The following is a 16,917-nucleotide window of genomic DNA, read 5'->3' as shown; positions in this document are numbered from 1 at the left end:
CTCTGAAATCTCTCTTCCCCAGAACACTGACTTTAAAGACATTGTTTACAAGTATAGACTTAAGAATGTAAATGATGACAGATTTTTGACCTTTTCTTTAGTTTCTGGTCGTAGTTCTTACCTGTATCACTCGAGAGATGTTAGTGTTTTCGATGTTTGACTGGGTTGTTGACAAATGGTTGCCTTACTTAAGCATTTGAAATATTCATGTGTGAAGCTCAGTGGTGGAAATAGTACTTGCCAAAACTTTTAGTGCAAGTAAAAAGTATCTGTTGTAAATACTAAAACACAGTGTGAGTACAAGTAAGTCAGTCTCACAATAAAAATTAGTCTACCTAACATTTACATTACAATTAAAATTGAACCTTACCTCTGCGACATTTTCTTTTAAAGGTGCTTCAAAGTGTAAGATGATTTACTTTCTGTTTATGGAGTATAAATTTAAAATCTAAGAATATTATAATGCGAGAACACATTACATCAATATATGCACATTTAATAAGCTAAAAAAAGTTAAATCTGTGTAACCTAAGGGGATTTGTGTTTGAAAACGTAACAATCTGTAGTGCATTTAGTTATTATATAAGGCCATTTTGGTAATTTCAGTCATCATACTTCCTTTATCTAAACAGTCTAAACTTTATCTAATCAATCTAAACCAGTGGTTCCCAACCTGGGGTCCGCGCCCCCCTAAGGGGGGCGCCAGAGTTCACAGGGGGGGTGCGGATAAGTATTGAGGTAGAAAAAGGCATAAAAATGCTCCACTATTATAAAGGGCTTTGCAATTAATCGAAAATCCGATTTAGATTTCGGTTTCAAACGATTATAAAAAAAGCATTAATCGAGATAAATGATTATTGCATCATATTTCGCCACAGTTGTACACGTGTTGCTCTTAAAAGCGCGAAAGAGCTTATGTGTGTGTGCAGCACGATCACGCAGTCAGAAGCATGCGGCCGGTCAGCATTCACTCTCATTCGCACACTGAGACGAGCAGAGGAGCGCAGACATCTAAAGTCATCTTAACGTGAGCGCTTTAATGGTCAAATAGGTGTCAAAACGCGGTGTTTAGTGATTATTTACATTAACCCTCATTTGTGTAATAAACAAACGAGTTGAGGATCAAAAGACGTGAAAGAGAAACCATTAAAGAGACAGCGAGAAATATTCCTGCTACCGCCTGTTTTTATCATTATTAAACAAACATAACGAGAAAACCCTCGCTGCTCTTGACTGAAGGACTGCTGTAGCTAAAGTGTTTTTCTTACAGTGAAGATGCTTAAAGCACAGTTTGTTTCATTTTTTATTCTATTGTATTTATTTCTCTTTCCTTTGCAGGGTGGAAAATAACTGTATGTATACAGTTGAAGTCAGAATTATTAGCCCTCTTGAATATAAGCAAACCTTTTCCTGCCCAATTTCTGTTTCATGGAAAGAATATTTTATTAACTTATTTCTGAACATAATAGTTTTGATATCTCATTTCTAATTACTGATTTCTTTTTGTCTTTGCTATAATGACAGCACATAATATTTTACTAGATATTTTTCAAAATACAAGCATTCAGATTAAAGTGCAGTTCAAAGGCTTAATTAGAGTAATAAGGCAAGTCATTATAACGGTAGTTTATTCTGCAGACAATCAAAAATATATATTGCTTAAGGGGGCTAATAATATTGACCTTAAATTGGTTTCAAAATATTTAAACCTGTCTTTATTCTAGCTAAAATAAAACAAATAGAAGAAAAAATATTATAGGAAATACTGTTAAAATTCCTTGCTCTGTTAAACATAATTTGGGAAATATTTATAAAAAAAAAAAATCTCAGGAGCGCTAATAATTTTGACTTTAACTGGCAATGGTTTTGAATAATCGTGATTATGACCAAAATAATCGTGATTATGATTTTTCCCAAAATCGAGCAGCCCTACTATTATAAATGTATTTTTAAGTACCAAAAAATAAAAAATAATCTAAACACATGCTTAAAACTCCAACATAATAGTGAAAATAATTAAAATAAATAACTTTAAATAATTATTTAAATTTTGCTCACTCGCGCAATCTGCTTGTCAACGTGTCGTAAAGGCAAAATCAAAACAAAAATGGCAGACAAACGTAAATGCAGTGATTCTTCAGAGGCGAAGAAAAAGATTAGACAGTATGACAAAGCCTACCTAAATTTTGGTTTTATTGAAGGCCAAGACAAGTTAAAACTGATTATTTTATATTTTCTATACATATTACTATATATTAATATTACACAAACACACACACACACACACACACACACACACACACACACACACACACATATATATATATATATATATATATATATATATATATATATATATATATATATATATATATATATATATATATATATATATATACAGTACATATGTGTGTGCGTGCGTATGTATTTATATGGTGGGGGGGCTCCAATGTTTGTATATGTTCATGGGGGGGGGGCCAAAGAAAAAGGTTGGGAACCACTGATCTAAACAGTCTCTTGGTCGTTACATGTAACAGCTTTGCATCGTTTTAGACATTTTTAATGCATCCACATTGTAAATTGTTGCATTTATAAAGCTTCTGTGTCTTGAGGTTGGTCAGTTTCATTTAAACTTAAACAAGGGTTGACTAATGTGCTGCATAATACAAATAATATTAAAAACTATGGTACTATCATGCTCGATTTCATCAAACATTAATTAAAAGACTGATTATTCCACTTAGCCAGTCACTGTAGACAAGTAATAAAAATAAAAATAAAATAGTACCTGTAGGTTAAAGAAAAGTAGTGCAGTAAAAGTAAAGATGCAGCACTAAAAATGTACTCAAGTAAAAGTACACATTTAAAAACTCCTTCGTAAAATACAATTCCTAAGAAAAACTACTCAATTTTTGAGTTTTTATCATTTATAATCACACCACTGCATCAGACAGTTCAAGTTACACTCATTAGTTTACTACATATTAATAGAGTTCTGTTCAAATCTCACATGAGCAGTAATACTGACACTGTAGTTAGTGTGACGGCTGCAAAATTGGGCAGTTGCAACAAGCCTTATTCCTCCATTCAAGATTGAGCTTGTGATGTTATTCATACAACATATTCTCAGTGAGACCCTGTCTCAGTCTGAAAGAAATCACCCATATGTGACCATATCTTTAGTAAAAAGCAGTTCATTTATTGTTTATATTATTTCTCATACTGTCTAATCTGTTTTTTGTGAAACATCATTCATCTATTTAAATCACTGTTTTCTTAGACTCAAATAGGTATAGCTGTCAAGTGTTAAAGCTATTGTATCTACTTAGCAGAGAATTGTGTTGATTTAAAAGCTTGTTATATTAACAATGTACAATTTTACAAAGTTTCATAATGTTAAAAATATTGCATTTATGTTTCAGGCTGAAGGAAATCGAGATGAGTGAATATGATGCCTCCACATACGATCGTTTCTCAGGGGCAGTGAGACGTCAGGTTCAGTCGCTACGCATTATTCTGGACAGTCTGCAGGTAAAAACAACTCTGGTACTACTCTAGTGTGTTTGCAGTACTGGGTGATCTGTAGTCATTTGCTTTCTGCCCTGTGCAGTGGAGGTTGCTTAAAGGGTCATGACACCCCCCACTTTCGGTTCAGATCTACCTCAGAATTTTTCCAAAAGATGCATAATAATGGGCGTGGAGCTCCGCGAGCAAAGGGCAGGAGTGGGCATGGGCAGCAGAGCAGGGGAGAAGGAGGGAGCAAACAACTGTTGTCAGTTACACAAACCGTTAGGAGACCCATGATTTTATAGTTTAAAAAGTTAAAATGCAAAGAAATAAACAGTAATTTAATGCCCTGCTACATTTGTTTTTCGCAATTTCATACACACAAACACAATTTATACAGTTGTAAAGATAGTCATGTTTATATAAACACTAAATGAAGACTTTTCCTCAATCCCCGGGTCTGAATGCAGACTTAGTGCAGCAAGTCTCTGCCCTGTCTATTTTAACCATTAGCCCTGCCGGTAATCTGGAGGATTTAGGCAAACACAGCAGCATGGCGATGTGTCTAAATGTGAACGAACTCCTGATAAAAGACAACATTCGCCATTCTTCAATTCTCGTACTGCTCTCCCGACAAAAATGCTTGCAGCACACACACAACTTTGCTGTATCGGCCCTGACAGCATCGTAGGGAAAAACTGGCAACAAACCCTGTGGATCAGGAAAACAAACACATACAACCCTTCATTAACAGCTAAATACTGAGTGCCGTGGGTCCGTGGACGCGGTTTCACCCACTCATCAAGGTAGGATCTCACAGCTAAGCTTGGCACTGGCAGGTCTGCCTTACCTTCGTAAAGCACGCACAGTCATGAATAGTTAAGAAGCAGGCTCTACTCATAGGATAAGAAAACTCCGCTATGTATAAGAATGAGAAACTGACGCGTCATCTTTGCACTTTTTGATCACGTGATTTTGATCACGTGCCAAAAATATTCTAAACCCAGAAGCTGAAATTAGCTGACAAAAGCTCAAAATTATCCAGTTTTCCCCATAATTAAAGCTGACAGGTGCTAACATTCTCTTTACTGATGCTCAACGCACACAAATCGGTTAAAATCTCAAAAAAAGTACTCGAGGGTTTCATGAACCTTTAAACTACTGTTTATTTTGGGTGTGGTAAAATTTTTGTTTTTTTGACTAGTTTCTTATCAAAGTTCTTTTGACACACCACTTATTTTTCAAAAACAAAAACTGGTAACACTTTACAATAAGGTTCATTAGTTAATGCATTTACTAACATGAACTAATCATGAACAACACACGTACTGCATTTATTAATTATAATTGAACATTTACTAATGCATTATTAACCTCCAAGTCCATGCTTGTTAACATTAGTTAATGCACCATGAGTAAACATAAACTTACAATGAACTGCTGTGTTTTCGTTAACTAACATGAACAAATTCAGTAGTTTGCCCATGTTAGTTAATGCATTAATTAACATTAACTAATGAACCTTATTGTAAAGTGTGACCCAAAAACTTTAATGAAACAGATTTAAATGACACACATTAAATCCACTTCTCTCCAAACATAACCTCAAGACTCGCACTGAAGGCATTTTTTATTGTTTCTTAAATTATACAATCAGCTTCAATTTATCATAAAATATTGTTTAGTCTATTTTTTTTTCCTTTTTTGTGTTTACCAAGTAAAAAAAAACATTTGCATAAAACATCTATTTTCTCAGATATTTGTGATTTCAGTTATTAAAAATTACATTTTGTCCATCTGATTATAAAACAGCATGAAAATCTGATAGAAACAACATTTTAGACTTGCTTCCTCTGTGGGGGAAACTTCTTTTCTCATTAGTTTGAACAAAATGTTTAGAATACACCAATAATTACATGTCAACTGTTATTGTGATATTTCAGTGAATTTTTCATTTACATTATAAAACAATAACATGATGAAAACGCATTCAATTCTGTTTTAGACCTGACATATGATATCTGGTATTTGAGGATCACATCTTAGGTTAGGTTTGCTAAAATTGTCCTAAAGCGCAAAATAGTGGAAAATGTCAACTCTGTTAGTAGTTTAAAAAGTATAAACAGTATAAAAGTAAACAGTAAGTTAAACAATGATTAGTAACAATCAAATGTTCCTTATCATATATAAGAATTTTGCATTATTTTACATAATTAATTCAATCATAGTGGATAAATTTGACATTTGTATTTCAAGCATTATCTGTCACCAGTGGTAATGCAAATCAGCACGTTCATAGCTGCTGAAATATATTTCTTTGGCTGTTGTGTGTATGGAAGAGCAATAGACACAAACTCAGTCATTCTTCCACAAGTGTATAAAACTCTTTTATTTTTAGCTTTTTGTTTCTAGTTGTACATATCAAAGGGGTAGTTTAAATTAAATTAAATTAAAGTACTTCAAATATTAGACAATATTAGGCATAATAATTATTATTATTTTGGTCCTAACCAATTGTTTTGTAACAAAGTTTAACAGATACAGCATACTCTAGAGAAGAACATCAGAAAGCAGTTTGGGTAACTTTAGTGACTTTACTCGTAATTGCTCTTCTTTTTTTTTTGTAAAACTACAACAAAGAGGGAAAAATAAATAAAATGTGTAAATTCACATCTATTATATCATGTTCAATTCACCCAGTTTGACATTACCACTTACTAATATACATAGTTTTTATGCACATTTTAATACACATGAGGAAAATCTATTAAATGAGTCAGTTTTTATAAAATATTAGCAAAATTATCATATTGTTACACCACCAGCATAGAGTGTTTGTACAACAAAATACAAGCAGTATAAAATCAATAATAATCAAATGACCCTTGAATATAAAAAAATGGCCAGATTAAGACCCCTAGGATACATTTTATGCATTAAAATGTACCTGCAATTCTGGAATGAATCAGATGTACTCACTGGCCACTTTATTAGGTATACCTGTCCAACTGCTCGTTAAGCAAATTTCTAATCAGTCAATCACATGGCAACAACTCAGTGCATTTAGGCATGTAGACATGGTCAAGACGATCTGCTGCAGTTCAAATCAAGCATCAGAATGGCCAAGAGAGGTGATTTAAGGAACTTTAACTTTGCCATGGTTGTTGGTGCCCGGCGGGCTGGTCTGAGTATTTTTAGAAACTGCTGATCTACTGGGATTCTCACGCACAACCATTTCTAGGGTTTACAGAGAATGGTCCGAAAATGAGAAAATATTCTGTGAACGGCAGTTCTGTGGACGCAAACGCCTTGTTGATGTCAGAGGAGAATGGCCAGACTGGTTCGAGCTAATAGAAAGGCAACAGTAACTCAAATAACCACTCGTTACAGCCAAGGTATGCAGAAGAGCATCGTCCAACACATCCAACCTCCGTACGGATGGTGCCACTCCTGTCAGCTAAGAACAGGAAACTGAGGCTACAATTCACACAGGCTCACTGTAATTGGACTATAGAAGATTGGAAAAATGTTGCCTGGTCTGATGGGTCTCAATTTCTGCTGTGACATTCGAATGGAAGGGTCAGATATGTCAATAACATAAAAGCATGGATCCATCTTGCCTTGTATTACCGGTTCAGGCTGATACATGGCCGGTAAAACATATTTTCTTGGTACACTTTAGGCCTATTGATTAGTATCAATTGAGCATTGTGTCAACGCCACAGCCTGCCTGAATATTGTTGTTGACCATGTCCATCCCTTTATGACCACAGTGTACCCATCTTCTGATGGCTACTTCCTGCCGAATAACATGCCATGTCATGCACGAGTCATCTCAGACTGGTTTCTTGAACATGACAATGAGTTCACTGCACTCAAATGGCCTCTACAGTTACCAGAACTCAATCCTATAGAGCACCTTTGGGATGTGGTGGAACAGGAGATTCACATCATGGATTTGCAGCCGACAAATCTGCAGCAACTGCGTGAAACTATCATGTCAATATGGACCAAAATGTCTGAGGAATGTTTCCAGTATCTCGTTAAATCAATGCCATGAAGGATTAAGGCAGTTCTGAAGGCAAAAGAGGGTCAAACCCTGTACTAATAAGGTGTGCCTAATAAAGTGGCCGGTGAGTATGTAGTATTTGCGGTTCAGCATATAAACAAGTAGCAAGAGCAAGTTTACTTACCCTCAAGTGTTTTCAAATTGAGTTCAGTTTCTTTCTTCTGTTTAACACAAACAAAAAGTGTTAGAAACCAAACAGTTTACAGTAGCCATTGACTTTCATAGTATTTTTTCCCTGCAATGAAAGCCGCTGTCTGCTGTCAGCTTACCAACATTTTGTCATAATATCTTCTCTTATGTTAAACAGAAGAAGGAAATTTCTGCCAATTTGGAACAACTTTAATGGGATTAAAATGGAATTGTATGGTGTGCTGTTCCTTTAATAACAGGTTTAAACAGGGCATTGCATAAAAGCTGGCCTGCTCACTAGTTTCTTTTCTGGATGACGAGCCACTTAGTCTGTGAGATTTTGTGCATGTGCGCTCATAGACACACACACACACACGTTTGTTTTTGTGAAAAGTGGGTACATTACATAGGTTTCCATATGTACCATATATTGTATCGCCCTTACCCCACCCTACCCCTAAATCCGACCATCACAGGAGACTGTGTACAGCATTACTCTCTGATTAAACTCATCCTGTGTGATTTATAAGCTTTTTGAGAAATGAGGACATCGCCAATGTCCTCATAGTTCACCTCATTTTTGTAGTAACTGTGTCGTACCCATCTCACTATACAGATTTGTGTCCTGATATGTCACAAAACACACACACACACCTTTTTCAGTCAGAGGACCATCCTGTGACTCCAAAAGAACTTGTACTGTTATTATTATTATTATTATTAGACGTCCTGTCCTCTGATTGGTCTGGGAATATGAACGCAGGCCGTCGTCTGTCTGTATGGAAGGATGTCCTGCAGCGCGTCTCATTTGTGTTTGGGTGTGGATGAACAGAGCGCTGGAACATGGGTGGAGTTTCTTAGAGAACAATGACTGAAGACCAGCTACTTTCACTGTCTATAGTTGAAGAAAAAGAACTACGATAGCTTGATCTGATCTGAAATCTTTGTTTGGGGATTTCATTTTCCCTTAAAACTGAAAATCAACATTTGGATTAGAAATGTTTGGTTGTGTTGGGGTTTTCATTGACTCAAAAACTTCTTATATGACATATACGGTTCTTCCACTCACCTTATTCAGTAGATTTTTCCCTGGTTTTTGTTCTACTCTTTGATTTGAACATGGTTTACCTCAAAGCCTTGATTAATCTGTCCTTCCATTTGTTAATGTCGCCTCTCCTTTTTTTGCTGAGGATTTGCTTTTTAATGGCATGGCAGCACGCGGCATCTTCATTATTCTTAGTGGACATAAACCGCATGACGATATTTTAATGTTTAAAACGCTCTTGGTCATGCGAAATATCCAAACTGTTTCTGTATACAAAGTTCACACATACAATTACTGTCGCATGGTTATCTCATTTTCTTTTTTTTTTTACTTTATGGTTGTTCATCACACGCACTCAAATAATATGGAATAAAATAAACTGCAATTTGTATTTTTAATTCATTTTTGAAGGTGCTTTGATAGATGCATTTTTATTCAATGTTTGCCGTAATCTCAACCAAAACACGGTGAGAGGGTGGGACATAGATTAGCTCCTCCCCTTTAAAAAACAACCAATTGTGTTTTTTTTTTCCACAGCAGTAAGAGTGGTTGAGCTCAACTGTATCAAATGAGACAGTTGAGAATTTTTTACATTTGATGTCGCCTACACTGTTGTTGTCTATTGAAAGAAATGCCTCAATACAGCCCCATTTTAGTACAGGGTAGCGCTGATGAATGAATGAAACGAAATGAATGTGGGACCAAGGTGTAGTGGAGGACTGGCCATTCAGAGCCAGAGATATATACACAGTTTTTCCGTTTTTTTTTTTTGTTTGTTTTTTTTGGATAAGTGACCTCACGAGCATTGTCAATTTCAATATGTTAGCACAAAAGTTTGTGACGTGTGAGGTGAAGTGAATAAAACCGTTTATCCATTTGGCCTGAAGTGACAAACTACAAGCACTGTAATAAATGCTGTGTTCGATCCAATTCCTTTATCTGTTTCTGAGACAAATTGATAAACTTAAACTTAATAGTTTTATCAAATTGAAGTGGATTGAACATGAAAAAATTCACCCACCGCCCATAAAAAAACGTAAGAATTATGTTGTTGGTACATAGTTTGAACAAACAGCTAAAGTAATTTTTTGAGTAAGCTTTATAAATCTAGCTTATATATCTTATAAATGTGAATTTTGTCACTGTTTGGGGGCACACTAGCTTATAAATACCCTAAAAACGAATAACACTGATACTAACGTCTAAAAAAATGTTTATTTACCTTTAAATGTCTAAAAGATTATTTTTTATATTTCTCTACATGGTAAAAAAAGTTTCCACTTAATTGATTTGTTTTGTCCCAACAAAAATCGATGAAGGTAACATATTTAAGTGGATTTAACTTCGCAAGAAATGTGTTTTCAGCTCATTTTTAATACATAGTCTGAAAAAGCAGTTAAGTTAAATTGAATTCCATCTTGATAGTAAAATAATAAATGTGAAGATCAGACCTGAGATCTGCATCTGCTCATGGGCTTTTCTCTGTGTTGTGTGAACTGAGGATCAGCTGCGGCCGCAGAGAGGATCAGGTTCCTCTTTGGCAGCTCTGCTCAAAGACAGATTTGTTTATGTGAAAACATGGTGACAAGGATTATCTCGGTCTGTCTTTCACAGTCCGTTCCTCTAAATCACTGTGCTCTCCTTTCACTTACAATATTGCTGGCAGACGCAGTAGGCATGTATGTGTGTGTGGTCCAGATGAGCACTGGCATCGTCCTGTCCTGAGAGGAAGTTCACCTTCACCTCACCCTGAGCTTCTCAGATCGTCCTTTGACCACTACCTATTCATTTGCTCCTGTAAAGACACATACACTGACAGTCAGACGCTTGGAAACATCTACTTATTCTTTATTATTATTATTTTCTTAAAATGACAGTAATGCAAAAGCTCTAAACACTTTGAGAGGTGCATTTTGGAATGCATGTACTGTATGATGCACTTAATGACAGCTTTTCTAATTTTAAAAACAAATAAATAAAGAATGCATGCAAAATATGGAGCCTAAAAAAGTAATTGAATTTAATTTAATTTTATATGACAGATTTTAGAAAAGCTGTACAAAAATATAAGTATCCCATACATTTTGAAATAAAAACTGTTGGGGATAAAAACACAATAAAGCCTTGGGCTTGTTTCCATTGCGGTCCTCACTGTTAAATAAAACAATGTACTGTATGGCTTCAAAATAGAGAGGATGCCTTAAGCAAACAGTACCTCCACATTTTAAAACAGAAATAAAATATGTCACAAAGAAATTCATTTATTTATTCTGTTGTTGCCATCTGCATTCATGCATATCATTTTAATAATAACTCTTCTAACATATTTTTTGTTTACATTGCACTGAAAGGCACGCACAACTCTCACTGTGAGATGTTTTCTACTGCGTGCACCAGGAAAAACGCAATCGCGTTGCTCCACTTGTGCACGCGTATTGTCATATATTCTTACATTAGAAATAAAAAACTTGCAAGCGGTGCAAGACGTGATATGGAAACGGCCGCTGCTATAGTTAATCCAGTGTGCATGTGTATTAGCCTCGGTGTACTTGGAACTTTAAACTAGCGCACAGTTGGCAACTTGTTAACTTCTTGATAACTTTGTTTAATCACAGTAGTTTTGTTTTGGTCCCTGCAACAAAAATGCAGCTTAGAGAAGACTTTACGATTATTTAACTGTGACGAATTAAAGCGCAATTAATAGTGAAATCGGCTAAACGTTGCATCCCTTTGTTTTCGGCTGCCTGCACCAGTCGCTTATGGTGACTCACGCTCTGCGCAGCCTTCAACAGCAGTGCTGTATTGAACAGACGCGCGTCACTTCATAACCATAGCGGCCGTTTTTCGACTGAACTAAATTTATTTTTGATGTCTTGGTCACACTGTTTGGAGGGCCGGAATAAATTGCCTCTGGGGCCGGGTTCGGCCTGCAGGCCGCCAATTGAATAGCCCTGGGATAGAGGGAAAGATGAATTCAGCAATGTATAGAGACAATCTGAATGAAAACCTGCTTCAGAGTGCTCTTGACCTCAGACTAGAGTGACGGGTTATTTTCCAGCAGGACATTGACTCAAAGCACACTGCCAAAATTTCAATGAAGTGGCTCAGTGAATGTCCTTGAGTGGCCCAGCCAAAGCCCAGACCTAAATCCTATTAAACATCTCTGAAGAGATCTGAAAATGGCTGTACACCATCACTTTCCATCCATGCTGATAGAGCTTGAGAGGTACTGCAAAGAAACATGGGCAAAATTCCCAGGTGTGCCAAGCTTGTGGCATCATATTCAAAAATATTTGAGGATGTAATTGCTGCCAAAGGTGCATCAACAAAGTACAGAGCAAAGTCTGTGAATACTTATGTACATGTGATTTTTCTTTTTTTTTTTTTTTTTTTTTTTTTTTTTTTAAATTGCGTTCACATTATTCACAATGTCATCATGGGGTATTGTGTGTAGAATTATAAAGAAATAAATTAATTGAATCCATTTTGGAAAAAGGCTTTAACATAAAAAAATGTGGTAAAACTTTTTTCCAAAACTTTTTTTTTTTTTTTTACTTTTTGTGCTTTAATGATTGTTCAAAACCCTGAAAAACACAAACAAAAACAGCTCCTCCATCTTTAGAGGAATGTACTGTATATGAGAGTTGTAAAAAGAGAGCAAAACAGCACACTTGGAGTCGTGCCTTTACTCTGTAATCAGCGCTCATGATGGCGTATAGTTTTCCACAAACATGTTGAACACATATACATTCCCACACCTGTCTGACAGAGAAGTGTTTGTAATTTATGCACTCATTCATACACCAACCACATGTTCGATGAGCCTTTCTTGTGTTGCATCTCTTCTTTCGTTGCTCTCACTTTGGGTATGTTTTGTTTCACATTTCAGCGGACCAATCTATTAGAGGGCACTGTATACATTTTTATAAATCTAAAATATGTTACTTAAGGCAAGTTTTGTTGTAGGTTTTAGATACAAGTTTGTTCCCTTGCACAATAAGCTGGGTTTGTTGTTTGAATCATCTACTGTAAACCAGCAAGCCACTGATTTGAATACTTCCCTAAACCCAACCAATAGTGTTTTAAAAAGCAAACTTGAGAGAAAAGTGAACTGCAACCACAGACTTATCTTGAATTTACATTGCTTTTATCTCAGTGAAACCATTTTTAACGGACTTGAACTCGAGCATTCTGAGCACCTTATCAGAACAAGCTGACCACGCCAGAAAAGATGTGCATATATTGATAGTTAGGTGAGGCAAACCTATTCAATTCCAAACCATAGACACTGTTAAGTTGTTTTGTGGAACTTATTTAGTGTTGTGCAAAAAATAGTGAAAATATTGCTTTATTCATTGATAATAATGTCCCTGTTAGCATTTTCAAAAGTAATGACTATGGTACCAAATTTTCAAAACATCCATTTCCCGCCAACATTTGAGTGCTGTTGATTGCATCACTGCCGATTTGGCCATTGTGTTCACATGCTCAACAGATATGACTGTTATTGCCTGTGAAAATCATCAGTTTACCACTGGAACATTTCAAACCACATCAATCAGTTGATCTGTCTATGAGTATATGAGCGATCTGTTGATGGATCCACTGATTGACGTTGCTTTGAATCGCTATAGGTGAGCAGCAGTGAAGAGTGGTAAACCAATGACCCTAGTCCCTGTCAATAATGTGCAAAGGAACAGTTTAAACAGTTTTAGTTTAAGCAGTTTCACTAAACTGTAGGCTAAAGCACGTAATATCCAATATAAAAGTGTTTTTCATATTATGACACAAATCATTTTGAGATGACTTTAAAACAGAAATGTTGGCAGCATACAAACTCTGCTATTGTTAGGTTTATATTGTTCTTTGGTAATCTACACTTTGTAGCTAAATTGTATAAACACCAGTGCATGTAATATTTAACAAAGCTCAAAATGAATATTGAATGCTGTACGTTAAACCTGAATGCATTTTAATCAGAAAAGTGACAGATTTTAGATGGAAAGATTTTGATTTATACATTTGTCTGTTCTTTCCTTCACTAGCTGGGTTTTCATCTCCCCATGTTAATGCTCAGTTTAAAGAATCGCATGTGAAACAAGTGATGAAACAATTCCATCAATTACAAATAATACGTTAATTCGCTAAATGTTTTACACTTAATTTAGTTTTTAGACTTGTGCGAAAATAATGGGAGATGGAAACACATTTGCCAAACAGTGAACATTATACCCATGTGACCAGTCAGCTGTCTCCATTATGCTTGACTTGTTTATTGTTGGCTACCAGGATACCAATACTACCGTTCAATCTCTTATCAACTCAATAGAAATGCACCTAATTTTTTTATAATTTTTTTTGCAAACTTTTAAAAAGATTCGCTTCATATTAGCGTTGAAAACTGTCTATGCATTTATTCAATCATACAAAGCAATAGAGAATTGTAATATTTACCATTAATGGTTCTTATATAGCATGATATACACTGGTGGTTTTGGAGGACTTTAGGAGAACATCTCCCTTTTTGCACAGTAGGCCTACCTTGTGTTTTATTTGCTAATTTAAGTTATTTTTTAAAAAGATAAATACAATGAATAAAACTATAGATTAATTTTATTACTTCATAATACATATATTAATGGACAAATGCACAGATATTAATGATTCACAATGTATTTACACTACATTATGTGAATCTAACAAGCTTAGTCTGCAATGTTTGCATTTTAAATCTAAATCCCAAATATCAGAAGTGACAAAAGATTGTTAAGATTTAATTAATGTCAGTTTTAATGTTATTAATTAATGCACTTACTTGACAGATTTCATTCATTCATTTTCCTTCAGCTTTTTCCCTGGTTTACCACAGTGGAATGAACCGCCACTTACTTGACAAATTTATGTACTTTTAATTTTAGGTGGTTTGTGCATGTGTTTTATGTTTGGTAAAATAATTTGTAATTGCATCTTTAGTGATGTTCAACTAATTACAAGTCTTGTCCCAAAATGTGTATTTAGAGGTTTTTACCAAAAAAAAAAAAAAAAAAAAGCAGAAGTGGATTTAGCTGATTTTGACACAAAAGAAAATGTACCTTGTTAACCAAAAAATTGTCTATAGTGACATTTATGAAAAAAGTTATTTTATTTACTAGATAATACCCTTTTCATTGCCTATGAAATGAGCGAACATACGAACATACACACACACACATACACACACACGTTTATCCATATATATATATATATATATATATATATATATATATATATATATATATATATATATATATATATATATATATATATATATATATATATATATATATATATATATATATATATATATATATTTACCTGTGGCTATATGTCGTAAAATTTTTAAACCATAGCTAACATCTACTTCAAGTAAATACTGTATGTTAGGTCAAAAAGGTTTGGCTGAGAAAAAGGTTTAAGGAAAAGTACTGTCAGTATTTGTAAATGGAGCATTAGAGCTCTTTTTCACACAGACTTGAGAGATTTGACACAGAGTAAAGCAGATGATCTCATGTGTTCAGTAAATCCCTGGAGTGTCATCATCCTGCGCTCTTTCCTCATATTATGACTTCACACTTCTGTCTTGAACTTTGGCAAGAGTGTATGTGATGCTTTCATTATTACGAGATTAACAATGAGGGGTGTAGGCATGTGTGTACATGAATGTCTGTTTTTGTTCGTGCTTTTGTTGTTTGTGTGTTTCTTGTATGTGTGTGATGAGCGCTGACGTGTTGGATCATTGTTTTCATGCACGCTCATGTAATCAGAGCCACATGTGGAAGTGCTTCTATGGGTGTTTGTTGATATTTGAATCAATGTTTGAAGCCAAGGATGTCAAGGCACCGCCGAGAGTCTGGTCTGCCACTGAGAAATGCATAATAGCTCATATTTGAGTATCACCATGTCCATTGAATCTTTTTTAATTATACTTTGTAAAGAAGGCTTTTTTGGTGATGTCAGCTTAAAGGTGCCTCTATGATAGAGAATGAACATGCATTGCTCAATTGTGAATTTTTCACAGATTTCAGTGTAAAAATCTTGATGGTTCTGTGGGTCTCGTCTATCAAATCTGATCTTCAATTTGTATTTTCTATTGAATTCTTTTGGATTCATCCTACTAAAGTAGATGATGGAATAAAGTAGATATTATTGATTTACAATGAGGAAGGGAAGAGGGTTGCTTTCATCATATGTTCAATATTTTTTTCCCTGTGTCATTTCATTTCATTACACATAACTTAATTTGTAAACTAATAAGATTTTTATCCATTTATTTATTTATTTATTTATTTATTTATTTATTTATTTATTTATTTATTTATTTATTTTATTTGCATATTTTAAGTCATGGGCACCTTTCTGAGAAAAATGGTGATGTGTTAAATTCCAGAACTATGGGTACATTTTAAACATTTTCCATTCATTTTTCGTCAAATGGAATGATACAACAAATGTCTAATTTACAGTAAACTGAATCCATTATTAATGTGAAAAAATGGAAAATAACATAACTTTTAAACCATAACAGAGTTGACAGTAACACTGTTGACATTTTAGACTAATTGTATGCATTTTAATCATATTATTGTTTAAAATATCACAATAACAGGGTTGACAGATAATTGATCTACTAATAGTGTATCTGAAACATTTTTGACAAATTAATAGAAAAAGAATGAATGGCATGCCTCGAAGCCTACCAGAGATTCCCACAAGAGGAAGCGATATCACTTTATAACTAATGTAACAGAGTGTGTAACACTAGTGTTTAAAATGAAACAACACAATTCTTGAGTTTTTTGGGACAACTGAATTGTTTTATGTTCTATCCAGTTAAATTTGTAATATTTAATGAGCTAACTTAATTCCTTCATGTTATGCCAACACAAATCGATTGTGTGGAACCCAGCATTTTTTACACCGTATAAGTCACAGGCAGAAAACACATTTTTAATTAATGAAATTACAAATAATACAGAAAATATATATTTTATGCCAACGTTTAGCTTGAAGTAAACAAAAATTTAAATTTGACTTAATTTTTTATGACAATTGAAGTTAAATGTGCGATTCCGGAGGCTAAGTGTGCTTTCACACTAGACCTTTGTTTCGGAACCTGATGCGTTTGCTT

At 34.6% G+C, this 16,917-nt stretch overlaps 1 protein-coding gene across 1 annotated transcript in view; it reads left to right on the top strand.

Annotated features, from left to right (window-relative positions):
- vwa8 (von Willebrand factor A domain containing 8) overlaps positions 1-16,917 on the top strand; it is a 246,717-nt gene that overhangs the window by 206,520 nt on the left and 23,280 nt on the right. The window contains 1 exon segment of the mRNA NM_001128338.1: positions 3,423-3,531. Within this exon segment, the coding sequence (NP_001121810.1) occupies positions 3,423-3,531 (109 nt within the window).

Source organism: Danio rerio, chromosome 9, assembly GCF_049306965.1.
Source record: "Danio rerio strain Tuebingen ecotype United States chromosome 9, GRCz12tu, whole genome shotgun sequence".
Lineage (NCBI taxonomy): Eukaryota > Metazoa > Chordata > Actinopteri > Cypriniformes > Danionidae > Danio > Danio rerio.
This window is presented reverse-complemented; position numbering and strand designations above follow the sequence as displayed.